The sequence below is a fragment of the Gracilinanus agilis genome, chromosome 5 (genome assembly GCF_016433145.1).
Source record: "Gracilinanus agilis isolate LMUSP501 chromosome 5, AgileGrace, whole genome shotgun sequence".
Lineage (NCBI taxonomy): Eukaryota > Metazoa > Chordata > Mammalia > Didelphimorphia > Didelphidae > Gracilinanus > Gracilinanus agilis.
The window spans coordinates 48,689,877-48,711,385 of record NC_058134.1 but is presented as its reverse complement, the minus strand read 5'-3'; the positions used below and the strand labels follow the sequence as shown (position 1 = coordinate 48,711,385).

At 38.5% G+C, this 21,509-nt stretch overlaps 2 protein-coding genes across 2 annotated transcripts in view; one reads left to right on the top strand and one right to left on the bottom strand.

The window, feature by feature from the left end:
• CDK6 (cyclin dependent kinase 6) overlaps positions 1–21,509 on the bottom strand; it is a 1,314,442-nt gene that overhangs the window by 944,086 nt on the left and 348,847 nt on the right. The gene's annotated exons all lie outside the window — the stretch shown is intronic.
• The window catches only part of GLB1 (galactosidase beta 1), an 88,211-nt gene that overhangs the window by 20,598 nt on the left and 46,104 nt on the right, over positions 1–21,509 (top strand). Inside the window, exons 2-7 of the mRNA XM_044678194.1 lie at positions 588–751; positions 3,647–3,797; positions 5,086–5,146; positions 8,623–8,717; positions 17,157–17,337; positions 20,896–20,954. Coding sequence (XP_044534129.1) covers positions 588–751; positions 3,647–3,797; positions 5,086–5,146; positions 8,623–8,717; positions 17,157–17,337; positions 20,896–20,954 — 711 coding nt within the window. The remainder of the gene's footprint in view (positions 1–587; positions 752–3,646; positions 3,798–5,085; positions 5,147–8,622; positions 8,718–17,156; positions 17,338–20,895; positions 20,955–21,509) is intronic.

Sequence of the window (21,509 nt, the reverse complement as noted above, 5' to 3'; positions counted from 1 at the left end):
ATGTTTTTTTTTTTTTTTTTTTGTCTTGTCCTGTTATATAGCTAGTTATGGTCCAGACTTGTAATTTGTACTCATATCATCCTGACTTTAAGATCACAGGGTATTCAATGTGCTGCTGCTTCTGCAGATATGATTTTTTTTTTTTATGATTTTAAAAACAAAAAACCTTACCTTCCATCTTAAAATCAATATTGTGTATTGGTTCTAAGGCAGAAGAGTTTTAAGGGTCATTTAGAGTTGACCCTTAACTAACCCTTAACTAGAGAGACAAAGGCTCTCCATCTAATGAGCTACCTGGCTACCCTCGGTATCCTTATCGTTTTAATTTTAGGTAGGTGGAATCTCTAGCCCAGAAAGAAGTTAAAGGGGGACAAAAAGTTCCTTTTTAGTTATTTAGTTATTTAGTTATCTATGGAGCACAGATAAATTTGGAATTTTTAAATAAAGACCCTTATGTTTTTATTCCAAGTTCTCAATGACTTCTGTCAACTCTAGAAGGTTGAACAGCTAGGCTCTCTTGAGAGAATTTTCTCTTTAGAATGGCTAAATATGCAAATTCACACACATTCATTTTTGTCTTTATCTAGACCAACAGAACATTTCAGATAGACTATGAGAAGGACCAGTTCCTCAAGGATGGCAAGCCATTTCGCTACATCTCCGGGAGCATCCATTATTCCCGAATACCTCGATTCTACTGGAAAGATCGCCTTCTCAAGATGAAGATGGCAGGGCTCAATGCCATCCAAACGTGAGTAACCAAGTACTTCTGAGGTTGGAATTGGGAATGAAGGCTGGCCTTAGGATCCTGTTCCTTGAGAAGTAAGCAATCCTGAAATTGCTCCATCAGTGCTTGAAAAGAAGAGTTGATTGGTCAAGAATGTAGTTTGTAAATATAAGTAGGGATAGTTCAATTCAACGTGCATTTATTTGGAAGATAGACACGTAGTCCTAGGCGAGGCTCTATTATTCCGTCACTTCTCACTCATTATTATATGCCTAATATAAAATATTAAAATTATCAAAGTATTATAAAATTATGTAAATATTATATGCTGAATATAAATTCTTGTTCAAGTGGGAGCATATGTGAGAAATCCCCCATCCTCCACACAAATGCAACCTACATCCATATAAGAAAATATTAACAAGGCACATAAAAACCTCAAAATCTGGTCAATGAACTCTTTATCAAATATTTCCTTCTAAGAAAATAGTTCATCCTGATTGTTTCAGAGACAAGTTTCAGGTCTCTTTCTCTCCAAATTCAGAACTAAGGAGCAATTCCTTTGGAATTATGAAAGCAGCTGTATGGTACAGGAGAGGTAGAAGGATAAACTTGGAGTTTGGAAGACATGAGTTCAAATTCTGTCTTGGACATTCATGTGACCCTCAGCAAGTCACTTAAATACTCCACATCTCTTTTCTAATCTGTAAAATGGACATTATAATATAGTACAGCTCTCACAGGATTATTGTGAGGACCAAATGAAATATTTTTCAAGTGCTTTGAAAACCCAAAGCACTACGTAAATACTGTTAATATCATTATTATTACTCATAATTCTCTTCGTTAACACTATTATGTCTATAAGAAACCTTTGAAGGATAGCTGTTAAATAATTGACCTAAAAATACTAAACCCCTTAAAAACGTTAAAAAAAATCCCCCAAGGGTCTTTAGTTTGTCCATTGATGTAATAAGTCATACTAGATATTTTCTAAAGACATTTCCAGGTGTAAATCCTTTAATCCAGTGGAATGAAGCTGGGTTTGCAATATAGTCTTGCATCTTGGTAGTTGGCAACCACTACAGACACTTGTAATTTTAAAGGATTGGCGCTAGGTGGCAGCATCTGGCGTATATGGTTCATAATCTGTTTCAAAAGACCCTTTGAGTTTCAATGCTTTGGATACTGTGAACCTAATTACTGAGACGTTTCCCTGAGCAAATAATTAAGACTTAAGTGCATTTTAGATGGTTCGTCTAGGCCTGCACCCTTGTAGACATTTATATATTTCTATTTAGGCATATCAGAAGCATACATAAAGGTATTTTAATATTAGCTAGCATTAGGTAGCATTTACTTTACAAAACATTATCTCATCTTATAGTCACGACAGCCCTCAGTCCTGGAAGTGTGTGTTTTGAAAATTTGTACCCTGGAGACGTCATTTCCCAGCATTTCCCAGCATTCTTTACTCTTCCTGGGGATCCCTTTTGTTGCATCCCTGTGTTGTGTCCTGGCGTGGGTTTGTTTATAAATTTGCTCAAACCCATGTTGAGGGAGCTTTTTTTTTTTCCTTTGGCTCGAGCTTAGCAGGCTTCTGGGGCTCTGGCTCTCTTTCTTTTGTTCACTCAGCTCAAGGAATCCCTTTCTCTCTCACTTTGTTTTTATTAAATCCTATAAATTTTAAATACTTGGAGTATTCATTTTTAGTCTTAGAGAAGGTAGGTGCTATCATCCCCATTTTTACAGATGAGGAAACTGAGGCAGGCAGCGGGTAAGCGACTTGCCTAGGGTCATACTGCTAGCAAGTATTTGAAGACAGATTTGAATTTAAGTCTTCTGGACTAATAGATCTAGTACTCTACACACCATCCTACCTGTCCACCTTCCTATTCTAAATGAGCATATTGAATGAACAATACCTGTCCAGCAGGGCTTGCTTGTTTAGAGTTTAATTAGTTTCTTCTATCTCAAATAAAGGTTTTTTTTTTTAAATTAAAATAGCAACATGAATTAGTTAGCTTTTCTTTGTGAAAGCTGAAGGATTACAACATGGAACAAGATTTGAAAGAAAAACAATTTTAATGTAACTTTCAGGATTTGGATTAATTCTTGTTGGAAATTGTAGGCTTTTTGTCTTGCATAGAAGATACTTTTTTTTTTTAAACCCTCATCTTTCATCTTGGAGTCAATACTGAGTTTTGGTTCAGAGGCAGAAGAACAGGTAAGGGTGAGGCAATGGAGGTTAAGTGATCTGTCCAGGGTCCCAGAGTTAGGAAGTTCCTGAGGCCATATTTGAAACCATGTCTCTCTCTCTCTCTCTCTCTCTCTCTCTCTCAATCCACTGAGCCACCTAGGTACCCCCAAGTAGATTCCTTCCTTCCTTCCTTTCTCTCTCCTTCTTTCTCTCTTTCCTCCATGTTATTCCTTCTTGTAAGTGAACAATCCCATAAAACCAAAACCCCAAATCATATACTCAAATAAACAAATGATAAATCATATGTGTTCCTCTGCATTTCTACTCCTTTAGTTCTTTCTCTGAAGGTGGATAGCATTCTTTTTCATAGGTCCTCAGAATCGTAGAAGATACCTTTCTAATTAACCATTCCCTTCTCTTCCTTTTTTCCTTATTGATTAAAAAAAATTTTTTTTTAAACCCTTAACTTCTGTGTATTAGCTCCTAGGCAGAAGAGTCGTAAGGGTGGGCAATGGGGGTCAAGTGATTTGCCCAGAGTTACACAGCTGGGAAGTATCTGAGGCCGGATTTGAACCCAGGACCTCCTGTCTCTAGGGCTGACTCTCAATCCACTGAGCTACCCAGCTGCCCCCTTCCTTATTGATTTTTAAGCAGTAGTAGATGTGAAAAAGTGGTCATTGTATATTCTTTATTGACTTTTTAAAATACTTAAATGCCAGATATGTGCCTTGGAACTTCCATGAACCCCTTCCGGGAGTGTATCGGTTCTCTGATGATTACGATTTGGAGTATTTCCTCCAGCTTGCTAATGTGATTGGGCTATTAGTTATCCTGAGGCCAGGACCGTACATCTGTGCAGAGTGGGACATGGTGAGTGACCCCGACAGGTGGTTTCTGTCCTTTGGTGCTGAATTCCATGTTTAGTTTTGTGCTTTCTTTTGTGTCTTATATGTATATGCATATGCATAATCTATATCAAATTGTTTGCCTTCTCAAGAGATGGAAGAGGGACAGGAGGGAGGGAGAGAATTTGGAAATTTTTTTACATCTAATTGGGAAATTAATATTTCCAGAGTTTCTATCTCTCAATTTCCCTACTTTCAACCTTCCTAACTGTAAATAAATAAACTTCCATAAAAGTCAATTTTGACTTGAGATTATTCTTAATTGAGGATTGATAATAGTTCAATCCTCTGGTGACCACCTTTTATTATATTGAACCCATAAAACCCCTTTCCCCCCCTTACATTTAGAGTTAAGTTTCCTGTCATTAAATTAATAGATGTTTGTGTTGAGGATAGGATGAGGAGCAAAAGTGAATTAAGCCAGCAATTTAAATGAAGGGAAATATAATAAGGAATGGCCCCTTCATTCTAACTGAGTTTTTAGGCCATTTGAGCATCTTAGCAACTCTGGAAGGGTAGCTTTTATTATAGGTATAATGATCCTCATTTTTACAGATGATGAAACTGAAGCTTGCCCAACGTCAAACAACCAATATGGGTCAAAATAGGAAAAAAATTTTTCCCCCTAGGCAGTGGGGGTCAAGTGACTTGCCCAGGGTCGCACAGCTGGGAAGTGTCTGAGGCCAGATTTGAACCTAGGACCTCCCGTCTCTAGGCCTGACTCTCAATCCACTGAGCTACCCAGCTGCCCCCCCAAAATAGGAATTTGAAACCCAAGTCTTTCCTATTCTAAGTTCAGGGTTTCTTAAGTACTTCTCTCTGCTACCTCCTTAAAATGCATGCACCCATTGAGTTTATCTCATTAAAAAAATTTTATTCTTGAAAAAGTCTTTCTATTTTAGTTTACAAAATGGATATTAAAATGGTTCTTCCTCAAGACATATAATGACTAAAATAATGTTAATGAAAAAAAGTAACAGGAAGCAGAACTTTGACTTTTCTTGGCCCTGGAAAATAGCTAATGAAACATAACTTTCTCTTCCCTCCTTGGCAGATGGGTGGAGGACTCACATTCTTTTGGTTGTTTTGACTTAACTATTTATCTTTGTTTCTAGGGAGACATGTGTATTTGGGGTTGCAAAGGCAGGAGAGGAGGGGTTATATTCATAAATGACTGATTTTAAAAAACAAAAGCCATCAATACATCTTTAAAAAAAAATAGTTCTTGTTTTTTGCTTTTTTTCCGATCCTAGGGTGGCTTACCTGCTTGGCTTTTGACGAAAAAGTCAATTGTTCTCCGTTCTTCTGATCCCGGTGAGTTGTTACTACTAGATAAACATGGATTTGTTGATAGTCACAATAAAAAGGAAATTCTAGATGTTTTGACAAAGCAAGGCGGCATGAATCTTTCTAGAAGTTTAGTAATTTCAGTAATTTAATAAATTTCAAAATAGTCATAACCGAGCTCTAAATTCTCTCTTCTCACCGTTTTTGTGTCTATCATGGAAGGGGAACCCTTTGGTCATCTGGTGAAACTTATTATCGACCCATCCTTGGAATAATGTGTTTAAAGGCATTAAAAAACTCAAACAAACATAAAATCATAAGGAAACCAACTGTATTGAAATGTAGTTAATGAAACATTCCCCAAATAAGCTCATAGACCCCAGTTTAGAAACCCAGCTCTAGCTAAAATGTAGAATAAGTTGTACCAGGGACAATAATATCCACAATATTTGGTTAGAGCCTTCAAACTTTTTCTGCCTTTGGTAGAGGACACCTGGGACACACAGAGTGATTTGCCTAGGACCACATAGTATCTGTCAGTGGTGAGATATGAACCCCTGGCTTCCTGACCTCAAGGCTGGGCTTTCTTTCTTTCTGCTACAGACTACGCCGCTTTGCCTGTCTGGTATTTACAGCTACTCTTATCAAAAAACTTATCTCTCTGTCTCTGTCTCTCTGTCTTTTCTCTCTCTGTTTCTAACTGTGTCTCTGATCTCTCTTGGCTTCTTTCTGTCTTTGGCTCTCTTTCTCTGTTTTTCTGGCTGTCTGTCTCTGTCCTTTGTTTCTCATTCTCTTCCTCTGTCTGTCCTTTGTTTCGCTCTCTCCTTTCTCTCTCTCTCCCTAGTTCTTTGTGTTTCTCTCTCTCTATCTCTCTCTCCTCCCCATCCTTTATCCATCTGTCTGTTTCTCTCTGTCCCACCCCCATGTATCTTCTCCTCTATCCCTTTGTCTATCTCTCTCTGGCTCTCTCCTCCATCTTTTCTCTATTTTTCTGTTTCTTTCTCCTGCCATGTATCTATCTCCCTTCTTCCCCAACCTTCTGTGTCTCTGTCTGTGTCTCTCTGTCTCTTTCTTCCTCTGTGTGTATGTCTCTCTCTCTCTCCTACTCTCTTCCTTCCCCAAAAGCCTTCCTTAGGTATTGGCAAGATTAGGCTAATGAAGTTAATAGTGGAAACTTTCCCTTTGCTCTAGTGTTGATTTCTGTGGCAGTAACAAGACCTCTTGTTTCTTTGACAACTCTTCAGAATAATACCTGAGCCCATGATATACTGTTCATCTTCTTTCCATCCAACTGGCGATGCTTATACTGGTGTACAATAAAACCAGTGATCAGTTCTCCTGAGCTTGTCATCTGTCCTTTCATCCTTAAAGGCTCCAATTCCTGGTTGATAATTACTTTAGTATAATATTAAGGATGAGAGCTAATATTTATATGGCAGGTTAAGGTCTACAAAGACCTTTACATATATTATCCCACTGATCTCCTCAACAATCTTGGAACACAGGTGCTATTTTATAGGCCCATTTTATAGGGAAGGAAACTGAGGACAAGAACATTTAAGTGACTTGCCCAGAGATCAAAGAGAAAATGAACACAGGTCTTTCTGAATTGTATCCTTTGGGGCATCTAGTTGTGCCTCTCTATTGTGTATACATACACTCTCTCTCTCTCTCTCTCTTTTTTAATTTAATTTAATTTTTATTTTTTATTTAAAACCCTCACCTTCCATCTTGGAGTCAATACTGTGTATTGGCTCCAAGGCAGAAGAGAGTGGTAAGGATTAGGCAACAGGAGGTAAGTGACTTGCCCAGGGTCACACAGCTAGGAAGTGTGTGTATGTATATGTATGTATGCATACATATACATACACACATAATACATATACATACACACATACACACATTTTATGTACATATAGACATATATAGACATATTGGGGTGCTGGAGCCAACTTATGAAAGCTCATGAAAGCTGATTGTTAATTTTCAATGTGAGCATTTACCACGTACACCTCAAAAATCATCAAATGCTACAAATCGGGGATTGATTTATTGTTTTGTTAATTTTGTCTTGTTTTAAGAAACTTATGGAGAAAATGTTAATAATGTAGATTAAACTTATTAAAGTATTCCCTGCCTATTTTTTCCTCCCTTGGGGAGTTAGTTGCTAAACATCTACCAGTCCATTGCTGCTATATGTGCATGTATGTGTGTGTATACACATGTGTACATAGATATAACATGTGCATGTATATATATACATATGGATATTACATCTATTATATCTACACATATATGGTGGGGGAGAAAGAGGAGGGGAAGGGAGAGAGACAGACAGATGGAGAGAGGGGGAGAGAGGAGAGAGAGAGAGAGAGAGAGAGAGAGAGGGAGAGAGAGAGAGTGTTAATTGAACCTTAATGGATGGAGGAGATAAGCAGAACAAGGGAGAGAGTTTAATACCTACTTCATAGCCTAAAGTTAAGCTTTTGTTGAGTTGTCTTACTGTCTGGGTTCATAATTTGATCATGGTATATTAAAAATCCCACAAATAACCAAGCCTTATTGTAACACATTTCCAGTCCTGCTTCAGCGCCTTGTTGCAGTGACCCTGGATATCTTAAACTTTTTTTTTCCTTTATTTTTTTTATCCTTTTTAAAAAATATTCTTACAGTCCTCAACCACACTCTAAATAGGACCTTTTCCTTCACCCTGGAAACAACAGAGCATTGACAATCCAGTGTAACCCTGAGCTCCACAAGCTCTCCCTGATGTGGAAAGGCTTGGTGGTAGAGGGCCCATGATATCTGTTTCATTCCTTGCCATTTTGGCCACAGGGTGACAAATTTAATTAGAAAGATCTGTGTGTTATGAATTTAATAAAGGTAAGCAGTTTTGAACATTTCAGAATGTAAAGAACAGGAAAGAAGACAATATACGAAAGTAAGAAATTCTATTTCATACAATGTGGTTTTGTAAAAAAAAATTAAACGGTAGCAGTAACAAAACTGCTCTGTGTATTTGTGTCCCCTTTCTGAACTTCCTGCTCCTCTTTTTGGTGTTTTTGTTACTATCTCTTCATTGATCTTTTTCTTTTTCTTCATCATGATCACTACCTATCTACCTACCTACCTACCTCCCACCTTCTCAAATGAAACAAATCAATATCTTGGCTGGGCTTGAACATCTTATCTAGTGCCCCTTAAGAAGTGATGAGGGGGCAGCTGGGTAGCTCAATGGATTGGGAGCCAGACCTAGAGACGGGAGGTCCTGGGTTCAAATATGACCTCAGACACTTCCTAGTTGTGTGACCCTGGGCAAGTCACTTACCCTTCATTCTGGTTCCAAGGCAGAAGGAAGAGGTTAAAAAAAAAAAAAGTTGTGATGAATTTTTCAGCCATGGTGACTTTTGAAGGGAGTCTTTATTGCAGAGGAATCCTTTTTGTGATAAGTGTTGGAAACATAAATGGTGAACTATATGTGGTTTATTCCTTTTGTCTCTTAGATTATCTTGCAGAGACCGAGAAGTGGTTGGGAGTCCTTCTGCCTAAGATGAAGCCTTACCTCTATCAAAACGGAGGGCCAATTATAACAGTCCAGGTAATGAGTCAGGAGGGCTTTCTAGCCTCACCCTCAGATGATGTGATGATGCCCAGTTATGACCTCTTTCAGCAAAAGATACTCTTGAATCGTCATTCTTCCCATATGGGCTTTTTCTTACTGTAACAGTACAAAACGAAATACTTCTTGTATTTCTTTAAGCTTCTAGAACAATGCTATGGCAGACTTGATGGAGAGCCCTGAACTTGGAGTAAGGAAAGCCTGGATTCAAATTCTTTCTATGATGCTTATTAATTGAATGAGTCTTTTCTGACCTTCCACATCTGTAAAATAGAGCTAATAGCATAGTATCTGTTTCTAAAGCTGTGAAACTCAAATGGAATAAGTTGTGCAAAGCACCAATATCAGCAGTTATTGCCCTTTTTAAAAAAAAAAAAAAACAAACCTCTTACTTTCCATCCTAGAATCTCTACTCTGTATTGGTTCTAAGACAGAAGAATGGTAAGGACTAGGCAATGGGGGTTAAGTGACTTGTTCATTGTCATACAGCTAGGTATTATCATTCTCTTAAAGCAATATTGGATTACTTACAACATACTCTAATAATAATTATCCTCATCATAATTGGCATTTGTAGAGGACTTCTTATTTTATGGAGTGGTTTGTGTACAATATTTCATGATCTGTACAGCAAGTAATTTTGTGAAGGAAGTACTACATATAGTTAATTTATTGTACCCATTTTATAGATGAGAAAATGGGTACAATAAATTCAGAAAAAGTTAGGTGACTTGTCTATGGTCACATAGTGTTTGAGAGCAGAATTTGCTCTCAAAGGCCTTCCTCAGTCCTTTGCCTACTATAGTACACTGCTACTGCTTTACAAATCATTTAGTCTCTCTGGTGTTCAGTTTCTTCATCCTTAAAAGAATTGGTCTATATCATCTCTGAGGTCTATACCACCTCTAAATCCTAGGATTCTATGTAACAGGAGAAGAAAGTAGAAAAGGATGAGTAGTTTTTTTTCTTTCCTTTATTTCCATAGTCTCTTTAAGGGAAAAAAATAAATCTGTATATGTATACACATATATTTATATATTTGTGTGTATAAAACCATTACCTTTTGTCTTAGAATTAGCACTTTTTATTAGTTCCAAAACAGAAGAGTGATAAAAGCTAAGTAATAGGGGTTAAGTGACTTGCCCAGGGTCACACAGCTAGGAAGTGTCTGAGATCAGATTTGAACCCAGGACCTCCTGTCTCTAGGCCTGGCTCTCAATTCACTGAGCCACCTAGCTCTTCCCCTTTCCATAGGCTCTTGAGACTTAGAACCAGCATGGAATTTAGTGAGCTATCTAGACCAACCACTTTAGGGAAAAGAAACTGAAGACAAAGAAAGGAATTTGTTCAAGGTGGAACTGGTATTCGAACTCAAGTCCTCTGATTTCTAAGCTGTTCTACTCTGCTCTCCCCCTTCTTCCTTTTCTAGCTTCATACAAGAAGACGTTTTACAAATTGTGTTCATAGGCTCATAGGTTCATGTATCCTGTGGCTAGGAGAAACCTTGGAACCATCTAGTCCAGTGTTTCTCAAACTTTTTTGGCCTACTGCCCCCTTTCCAGAAAAAAATATTACTTAGCCCCATGGAAATTAATTTTTTAAAAACTTTAATAGCAATTAATAGGAAAGATAAATGCACCGGTGGCCATCACTGGCCCTCTAGATTGCTGCAGCAACCACCAGGGGGTGGTGGCGCCCACTTTGGGAATCGCTGATCTACCCCAACCTCTTCTTTTCTACAGATATAGAAACTGAATCCCAAAAGGTTAAATGATTTACTGAAGGTCCACAATGAGCATCAGAGGCAGAATTTGAGCCAATATGCTCTGATTGCAGAGCCAGTTTTGTTAACCTAATGTTACTAACATTTTAGCTTTATTAGTATTCTACTAATTCTTTTATTTCTATATGACATATTTTAATATATAATTCTATATCTATATATAACTATACATTAATATGTTAATTAGTATATATGTAATTTATGCTTTGTCTATTAATATTACTACTAACAAAGAAATAATATTTATTTTTACTAATATCACTAATTATTCCATTCTTCTCCTGACCGTCTTCTCTTTTTCTGTGTTTCCTTCTTAGATCTTCTCTATTTGTCCTTCCATTTTCTATAAAAGCTTTGTTTCTTTTGAGAGGGTATCTGGTAAATTATATTGGTATTAAGGATGGATTGGTCAATACTGTACCTTAAATCCTGCCTGAAATTCAAAATGAAAACCCAACAATATCACTGTGGGTGTGGTCATTCCCCATGTTTTGGTCCCAGCTTTGGCTAATGTTGTTGGGGCCATCATCCTATAGGACCTAATTTCTATGACTAAGATTTTAGGGACTTTTTGGGGTGTTCTTCTTTAGAATCTGCTCCCTAGTCTCTCACTCATCCCTTCTTACTTTCTTTCAGTCTGGTTTTCTTTATCCTTTTCTTCAGCCTTTGCTTCTCCCCAAATCACTTTCAATTTCTGCCCACAGCTTCACCACCACATTGTTACTGAAACCCTAGGCGATGTAAGTCATTATGAGCTCTTCGGAATCTGGTAGAATTTTGCTGCCTCTCCTTGAAATTTCCTCCACCCTTCATCCATCCCCAACAGGCTTGGGGTGATGAGTAGGTAGCCCTCTCAGAGGAGGCTGGAGAGTGTTAGATTTGATGAGGGAGATCTTCAGGGAATCAAGGGAATGTTCCTGGTGTATACTGGACGACAGCAGGTGGCCGATTTTTATCTTAGACTTTCACAAGTATGTCGGCCCATTCAAATCAGGAGGCTGAGAAGGACCACGTTATTTTTACCCTGAGAATTTAGGCTTAAGTTGTCTGGGAGTACAAAGTTTCTATGATTAGCCTTTATGATTAGCCCTGGTGATTATGGACCATCTTTCGTGGCAGAACCCAGCCAGAATTGAGTCAGATCAGAAAAATCAACCCAGTGGGATAAGATAAACATTTAGCCCACTGACTCTGTGGTTGTCTTGTCAATTGTACAGGAAACAATTATGATTAAACTAAATTTACTGAAATTTCATCTTTAAGATTATGACAGTCTATTCCTATTTGGAATTATCTTCATCATCATCATCATCTTTACTATTTTGGAAAGTCCACTGACATCCTGCAAGTCAATGATTTGTAAATCAGTCAATAAACATTTATTAAGTACATGTTTTGTGCCAGGAAGTGTGCTGAATTACCTGGATACCAAAAAAAAAAGGCAAAAGATAATCTTTGCCCTCAAAGAGCTTGCAGTTAAGTGGAGGAGACAAGAATCAAACAAGTTACCAACAGGATAAAATCTTTTGAAAAGAGAATTAAGAGCATTTCGGAAAAGCTTCTTATAGAACTTGGGACATTAGTTAGGACAAAGAAATCCAGGTAGGGCAGCTAGGTTGCTCAGTGGATTGAGAGCCAGACCTAGAGATAGGAGGTCCCGGGCTCAATGTAGCCCTCAGATACTCCCTAGCTGTGTGACCCTGGGCAAGTCACTAATCCCTACTGCCTGAAACCTTACTGCTCTTTTGCCTTGTACATGGAATAGCCAGAAGATCAGTGTCATTGGATCAAAGAGTTTGTTATAGGGAGTAAGATATAAGAAGATTGTAAAGGTGAGGGGTATGAAGAGGTAGGTTTTGAAAGATTTTGAACCTCAAACTAAATTTTGTATTTTGCTGAGATTTATTGAGTTGGAGGATGCATGTTTTATGATTGTAGTTATCATTTAGAAAAGTTGCTTGAACCCCCCTCCCCTGTCCCCCCCAAAAACCCTTACCTTCTGGCTTAGAATCCATACTGTGTATTAGTTCCAAGGCAGAAGATCAGTTAGGGCTAGGCAATGGGGGTTAAATGATTTGCTCAGGGTCACACAGTTAGGAAGAATCTGAGGCCACATTTGAACCCCAAACCTCCCATCTCCAGGCCTGGCACTCTACCTTCCGAGGCACCTATCTGCCCCCTAGAACAACCTCTCTAGCAGTGGAATGAGGCCTGGATTAGAATGGAGAAATAATTGAGGTAAGCAGAGCCACCCCCAGGCTATTGCAGTAGTGGACTACTGGAGTGGTGGCAGTATCAGAGGGGAGAAGGGGGCATTTTGATAAGAGAGACTTGACAGGCTCAATCAAGCAATATATTGAATATGGTAGAAAGGGGGTATGCAATGAGCCAGTAAGAAGTTGGGGATGACATCCAGATTCTGAGCTTGGGGTACTGGGAGAATGATGTCACCTTCAGCAGTAAAGAGGAAGAAAGGAGAGGGGAAGGATTTGGGTGAAAGATAATCGGTTATATTTTGGACAGATTGAGGTTACTGGACATCTAGTTTGAGACAGCTGGAAATGTGAAATTGAAGGGCAGGATAGGTGAGTTCAAGAATCATCGGAGGGCAGCTGTATGGCTCAGTGGATTGAGAGCCAGACCTAGAGACGGGAGGTCCTAGGTTTGAATCTGGCCTCGGACACTTCCCAGCTGTGTGACCCTGGGCAAGTCACTTAACCCCCATTGCCTAACTCTGTAACAAATAAAATTAATATAGAAGGACATATATAAAAGATATTAGAGTTTTAAAAAAATTTAAAAAAAAACACTTAATAAAAAGAGTCATCAGAATAGAGTTGATAATAAATGCATGGGAGCTGATGAGATCACCAAATTAAGTAATAGAAATGGATAAGAGAAGAGGGGCCAGGACAGAACTCTGAGGGGTGCCTATAGTCAGGAGTAGAATAGGTATCTGGATGAGGCTAGAGCAGAGGAGACTGAGGAGTGGTCTGATAAGTAGAAGAATCAAGAGAGAGGAGTGTCCTGAAAACCTAGAGAGAAGAGAGTATCAAGCAAGAGAGTGATGAAGTGTCAAAGACTGCAAAGAAGTCAAGCAGCATGAAGACTATGATAAGACCATTAGTGGGGCACCTAAGAGATCAATGATAACTTTGGAAAGAAACTTTCCATTTTCCTTGGAATGATGAGGTCAAAAGCTAGATTGGAAGGGTTTTAGAAGAAAGTGATAGGAGAGAAGTAAGATGGACTTTTGGAGGAATTTAGTCACAAAGGGCAGAAGAGAGAACAATAGTTAACTGGGATAGAAGGATCAATTGAGAATTTCATCAACATGGAGGATACATAGGCATATTTGTAGGCACTGGGAACTGGGAGGGGATAATGAAAATAAATTTAAAAAAATAGGGATGACATGGAGGGGACATTGTTGGAGGAAACAGGATAGAATGTGATCGAGCATTCTCAGTTTGATTAGGTAGAGGTGTTAGCCTTGGTAAGATATAAGGCTACCTCATCATGTAGAAGGTAAGGTACTTGAGGAGATGAGGAGAAAGAGAGAAGAGGGAACTCATGACTCATTAGATCTTTTCTGTAAAATATGAGACAAGGTTCTAGCTGAGAATGGGGTAGGGAAGCCATGGGAGGTTTGAGGACAAATGAGAAGGTTTTGAAGAGCTACTGTGGAGCATGGAATAGTGTCTAGAAGGACTTCCTAGCAGCACAGAGAACCCAGCTGAGGTTGCGTAACATAAATTTAAGTTCATTAATGAACCTAGTTAGAACAGTTGCATGATTTTCTCCATCTTCATTTAGTAGCACTGGTTATCTCTACAGTGTCATGTCTAGTTCTTGGATCCATATTTTAGGAAGAATATTATTCAATTAGAGAACATTCAAGGGAAAGCAATCACGATAGAGAAGAGCCTCAAGTTCATGTTATATGAGAAGTGATTGAAATTTCTAGGGATGTTTAAACTGGAAAAGATGGTGGATATGATTATATGATAGCTATCTCAGGTATTTGAAGACCTGTCATGGGAAGAGGCATGAGGCTACCACTTTTTGACTTGCTTTATTTTTTTTTATTATTTTTTATTTTTAAAATTTTATTTCATTGATTAATTAAGAATTTTTCCATGTTTACATTATTTATGTTCTTTCTCTCACCTTCCCCCCAGCCCCAGCCAATGAGCAATACCACTGGGTTTTATATGTGTCAAGACCTATTTCCATATTATTGATATTTGCACTAGGGCAGTGATGGGCAAACTTCCCTGCCAGATCCAGGCTGTAGTTTACCCATCACTGCCTCAAGCAATTCCCTAATCACTACCCCCCCTCCCCCACAGCCAGATGTAGTGATTAGGGAATTGCTTAAGGCAGTGATGGGCAAACTATGGCCTGGATCTGGTGGACGATCTGGCTGAAGGGGAATAAGTTCGACCATCACTGCACTAGGGTGATCATTTGTAGTCTACATCCCTAGTCATATCCCCATTGGCCCATGTGATCAAGCTGTTTTTCTTTTTTGTTTCTACTCCCACAGTTCTTTCTCTGGATGTGGATAGAGTTCTTTATCATAAGTCCCTCAGAAATGTCCTAGATTATTGCGTTGCTGCTAGTAGAGAAGGCCATTACATTCGATTGTGCCACAGGGTATCCGTCTCTGTGTATATGGTTCTCCTGGTTCTTCTCCTTTCACTCTGCATCAGTTCCTGGAGGTCTTTCCAGTTCACATGGAATTCCTCCAGTTTGTTATTCCTTTTAGCACAATAGTGTTCCATCACCAACAGATACCACATTTTGTTCAGCTTGCTTTTATACATTATCTTCCTCTGTTAAAGTGTCAGCTCTTTGAGGACAAGGACTATGGCTTTGCTTCTGTTTGTATTCTCAGCACTCAGCACAGTGCCTGTACCAAAATAAGCACCAAATAAATGCTTATTGATTGGACTTGGAATTATTTTATTTGGCCCTAGAGGGCAGAAGTAGAAACAATGGGTGGAAGATGTCAAGAAGGAACTTTAGTTTTGATGTAAGCACAAATTTCTTTCTTTTTTTTTAAAGTTTAAATTTTTATTTGATGTCGGTAAGCATAAATTTCTTAACTCTCAAGAGTTATATAACAGTGGAATGAACTTTCGGAGGAAAGTATGGCTTCCTTCTCATTGAAAGCCTTTAGAGTGACTTTAGACTGATTACTGGTCAGGTTGCTATATACGTTAGATGAGTTGGCCTTGTTCCATTTCTTCAAATTCTGAAGAAGTGAAGGTCCTTCAAGATAGCAGATGATTTTATTTGAAGGTACCAAGAATAACCCTTTTTTTGTTTATAGTTGTAAAAACACACAGTGTTGGAAGTCTTCATGAAAAGATCCTAGAGTCAGAAGTTGGAATTTTTTCTTCATCAAAATTGTTGGCTCTGGAAGGGTCTTGATATCTCTCTGTTATACTCTCTCTTAAACTCTATGTGTGTGTTTCATTCCATGCTCTTACCAATTATTTTAAAATAGCTTTCAAAAATTTTTTTTTAAATTCATGAGACTTAGATTATAAGAAATCCCCTTTTTAGAGACACTAATGATGAGTGAGTTCATAGATCTGGAACAGTGATAGCCAGACAAGTGGTAATGATGGACTATTTAAAAAAAAAAAAAGGAGAAAACTAATGCCATCCTGTCTTTGTGGGCCCATCTGATTTGAAGTTACGTTTGAGAAAGTCCTACAACTTTTTGAAAAGTTCAAAAGTCAAATGGCGGCATTTGTATTCTTAGGAAAGTTGAAATACAAAATATGAATTAAAATTTGCCCAAGGGTTCATTTCTCACTTATGAAACTTTTAGGCAGTTAAGATGCAAGAAAAGAGAAAGTAATTTTTTAAAAATGGTATTTAGTTGAACCTCAGGTATTGAGGAACTTAGACTCAAATGGTATCCATTAAGATGGCGAATCACTCCAGTTATACAGTGCATCCATGTCTGTCCACTTTTTGCAGCCATTAGGAGGCCTACACATCCTACCATGGACCTTCTTCTAAATCAGGGGTCTTGATCTTTTTTGGTTCCCGTACCCCTTAGCTTTCCGTAGAACCCTTCATGCTCTCTAATATAAAAAGAAATAAATTCTAAAGGTTATCATGCAAATAAGAAATAAAATAAAGATTAGTTTTCATTTTAAAAAGTCATTCATGTAAAGTACATAACTTTTTAAACAATAAAGTTTTAGCGCCACTAATTTTATCATATTTCAATAGTTTAATATAATTGTTTCCCAAATATTCTTGTTGTGGGGAGTTGGTATATTCCAAACACTAGCTCCCTTAACACATTTTCTTAAACTCTTACCTTTTGTCTTAGAATCAAATCTGTATATTGGTTCTAAGGCTAAGGGCTAGGCAAACGGGGATTAAGTGACTTGCCTAGGATCATACAGCTAGGAAGTATCTGAGGCCACATTTGATCCCAGGACCTCCCATTTCTAGGTCTGACTCTCTATCCAAGGAACCACCTAGCTGTCTCCTCCCTTAATATTTTGTGGATATCAATGGAAACATGGGCCTTCCACTGTTTATCTTATCTAAGGTGTTGAATCACAATCATGAAGGTTTTTTTCTCCTTTTCATGTAATTCACAGGTTGAAAACGAATATGGAAGCTACTTTACTTGTGATTATAACTACCTTCGTTTTCTCCAAAAACTCTTCCACAAATACCTTGGGGAAGAAGTGGTTCTCTTCACTACGGATGGAGCCAGTGAGGAATACTTAAAGTGTGGGACTCTGCAGGGTCTCTATGCTACGGTGGACTTTGGAACAAGTGAGTGGCTGTAGTAGCAAGCAAGATAGTCTTGAGCGTGAGTGCTGGATTGTTTCAGCTTTTCCTTGTAGACAGTTATTTTTTGTTCATTTTTAGATGATCAGCAAAACAGGATTTCTCATTCCATCTTCTCAAGGAAAAGCTAGTAGGATAATAAGTAATGCATTTATCTTGACAGTGTTTAAGGATTACAAAATATTTCACATAAATTACCTTAATTAAAAAATAACAACTAGAGCACCAGACCTGGAGTTTAAATCCAGCCTCAGGCCCTTATTTACTGTGTGACCTTGGTTAAATCACTTAACCCTGTGGCCTCAATTCCCTCACTTGTAAAATGAGCTGGAGAAGGAAATGGCAAACCATTCCCGTATTTTTGCCAAGAAAATCTTGAAAAGGGTCATGAAGAAGTCAGCACGGCTGAAAATGGCATCAACAGCCATCAATAATAAAGCTAGCATTTATGTGATGCCTATTATGTGACAGGCACTGTGTTGCTAGCATCTCTATGATGCTTATTATTGTATTAAGTTCCATGCAGATTCTGGTATCTCGTTTAATTCTCACAACAAAACTTGGAGGTATGTGCTTTAATTATCCCCATTTTACAGTTGAAAAAATTGAGGCAAATGGGCCTAAGTGTCTTACCTAGAGTCATGTAACTAGTAAGTATCTGGGACCAGATTTAAACGCAGGTGTTTCTAATTGCAGGCCCAGAGCTCTGTCCACTGTACCACCCAGCTGGCCTCAGATACTTTCTGTGTGAAGGCAAATTCACCTTCGTCTACCTCAGTTTCCTCAGCTATAAAATAAATATGACAGTTCCTACCTCCCAAGGTTTTTGTGAAGATCAAATCAGATGATACACGTAAAAGTTTTTTGCAAACTTTTAAGAGTTACATAAATGATACCTTTTGTTGTTATTATTATTGATCCCTTGATCTCTCTCATCTTCAGAAACTACGACTAGCAGGCCCTCCAGATATCTGCCCCCCCTTTCCCTCAGCCATTCTAGGGGGGACAGTGTGAATTTTTTACATTACCTACCAATCAGCAAACATGTTGGAGACAGACGACAAAGAAAGTCATCCTCTGCCTTCAAGGCTTTTATCTTCTTTCAGAGAAAACATGCATATATAATAAGAGTACATGTGAAGTAGAGATGAAGTGAAAATCAGGCAGTTTCATGGGGGCTGGCAGGAGCAGAGAGTGGAGGAATTGGCCTTAGCCAATCATCTAGAAAGGGGACCTTTGAAGAAAGCGAGGAGTGCTGAGGCAGACAAGAGCAGGAAATTACCAGACTTCCCCGCTGGCTTAGTCATCAGATTGTCACTCTTTGGGTTCACAGACGTCATCTTGTACTTCCTTTGTCATCTGCCCCCAACACCTGCGTCTTGCTTTGACAAGCTTTTTGTTGAGTGACCCATAAATGCTCTATCAGCCATAGATGCAAAGGTCCATGGGACTGTGAACGCCCAGGGTTATGTCTGGGGTAGAGTAATTGGCTTTTTGTGACTTGGTCTTCATTTCATGTCTAAGTCTTTGCTCATGTTGTAAAAAGGCCCAAGAGACTATGTGCTGATATTTCACACCGAAAGCCACTTTGAACACATTTTGTTCCTCTTGGAGCTTTTTTTTATCCTAAGTATTACTTTAATTTAAAAAATACTGAAGAGAATTTAAGTCGTGAATCCCCACAGCTAGGCAGCTGCATAGGAAGTGGTAATGCTGATTTCCTCCCCTGGCTGGAGGAGACACTTTCTTCCCCACCCCTGGAAGGAAAAGGCAAGCTCTTTCTGCTAGGAGGCATGTTTGGGCCTCTCCATAAAAGTGGACGGTGCCTGTCCATTGATAGCATTCTTCTCTAAAGTCAAAGGGGGAAGGGGGTAGTGAAGGCTGGGTCTGTCGTTGTCAGTTATAAACGGTGCTAAAAGCAGAGAAGTTTGGAAACTGGGAAGATCACTGATTGTAACAGAATCATTGATTTCCAGCTGGAAGAAGCCTTCAAGGTAGTGTAAAGATAGAAATTAATATCCGATACTCCAAGGAATATATTTTATAAGATTTGTTAAAATATTACTTGAAAAGTAGAGGAAAGAAAATAATCTTCAGTAAAGAGAGGCTTTCCCAGACTGCGCACTTGGTGAGAAGAGAGAGAGGGAGGAGTTTACAGAATTATATAAACAATAGCGTAAAGAAAGGGGAAAAGAAATTTTGGGATGGGGAAAGAATTTTGGGAGATGGAGTCTCAGGGTACAAATTTTCTAATTAATACAATAGTAAGAGCTTTCCTCTTCCCCAACTTACTTAAAATCCCTGTAGATCTTGTATTCCTCATCTGCAAAATGATGGGGATGGACAGAGGGGTCCTGAGGTCCCTGCCACCAATAAAATTATAGACCATCCCTTAGTTCTGGCTCTAGGTTGGGAGCGTAGCCCCTGCCCTCGATAGGCTTACAGTCAAGAGAGATGAGGATAAAGAATTCATAATGGGATAGGGACTGGACCAATGATATCATGGATGCAGGAAGCTCCCCAGTGAAGACATGCCCTTTTTCCACCAGTGCAGGTTGGTACCTCCTCTCTAATTAAGAGTCTCAGAGTTGCCTGGGAGCTCTGACAACTTGGGACTTGCCCAGAGTCAAGGTGGTCTTGAGCTTGGGTCCTTTTAGCTCCTTAGTAAGCTTTCTATTCATGATACAATACTGTTGTGTATAATAATAATAACAATAATAATAACAATAATAGTAGCTAAACATTTATGTAACACTTAAAAGTTTCAAGACACTCTGTATGTTTGTGTATATGTATGTTTGTATATTAATACAAAGTGTCACCTTATATTATAAATATGTCACATCACATGCATACATACGTATTATTACAATAAAATTTATGTATTAGATTATGTAGTACTATTGAACTTGTCATATGCCATATATTTGTAATATAAAATTATTCAGTGTTATTCAATGTTCATACCAACATTGTGAAGTAGGTTTTATGATTACCACCATTTTGCAGGTGAAGAAACTGAGGCTGAAAAAGGCTAAGTGAGTCGTCCAGCGTCACAAGCTAATCTGAAGAATTTGAAGTGGCATCTTTTGAGGCCAGTTAGCTATACACTGTGTTACTTAATATAAGATCCAGCTAGATTATAAGTGTTATAGGATTTAAGGCAAAGTCATTTCTAACTCTAGATTATTCAAAGAGGAGAAGAAATAAGCATAAAGGAATTGCTATCAAAGTCCATAATAAGAGAGACTGGCTCTATATATGCCTTGGGAGAGCAGGGAAGGTTTTATGGATGAACTGTATGATTTTCGATTGAATTCAATTAATTCTTTAAACAATTATTAAACGCCCACTATGTGCCAGGCACTGTATGTTGAAGGACAGATTGGCGATTTGGCTAGAAGTAGGTAGAGAGGGCATTACGGGATGGTGCTGGGGAGACCTTCAGTGTCCTAATTGTTTTGATTTTTCTCTCCCTCCCCGCAATTCCACATGAATGTCCGTGATTTCTTTTTCATTTTTTGACACTTTTCCACCTTGCAGGTAGTAACATTACGGAAGCCTTTCAGTCCCAGAGGAAGAGTGAACCCAAAGGACCCTTGGTAAAGTTGGTCTCTTTCTTTCATGTTAAGGAAAGATGAAGCACACATACCTGTACAGAATTCTTGTCAACTTCCCTGACTCCTGGTCATGAAGACTTCCAGAGATAGGGAGGGAATCACGGATGGCTGTCACTGTTAGCTTTTCTTGATGTTGAAAACAAATCCACCTCCCTGCTAATTCTATCCATTGTCCTAAGTTCTCATTTCTGGGGCCAAGCTGAAAAAAATCGAATCCCTTTTACACACGTCACTCCTCCTTATATTTAAAAATGACCACCATGTCCCCGGGAAATTTTCTCTTCTCTAGGCTAACCTGGCCCCATCCTCCAATCATATTGGATTTCTTTAACTCTTAGATATTGTATTCTCCTCCTGCCTGAATGTAAACTCTTGAGGGCAAGGATTATTTTCCGACTCCTCTAATCTTAGCTGGTCCATACTCTTTGGTTAGAATCTTCCAAAAATAAAAATGTAAATAAGGAATTTGAATCTTAGGACATAAATAGAGATTTTCCTTATTTAAGCAATCTGGAAACACAAGACATAAACTGATCC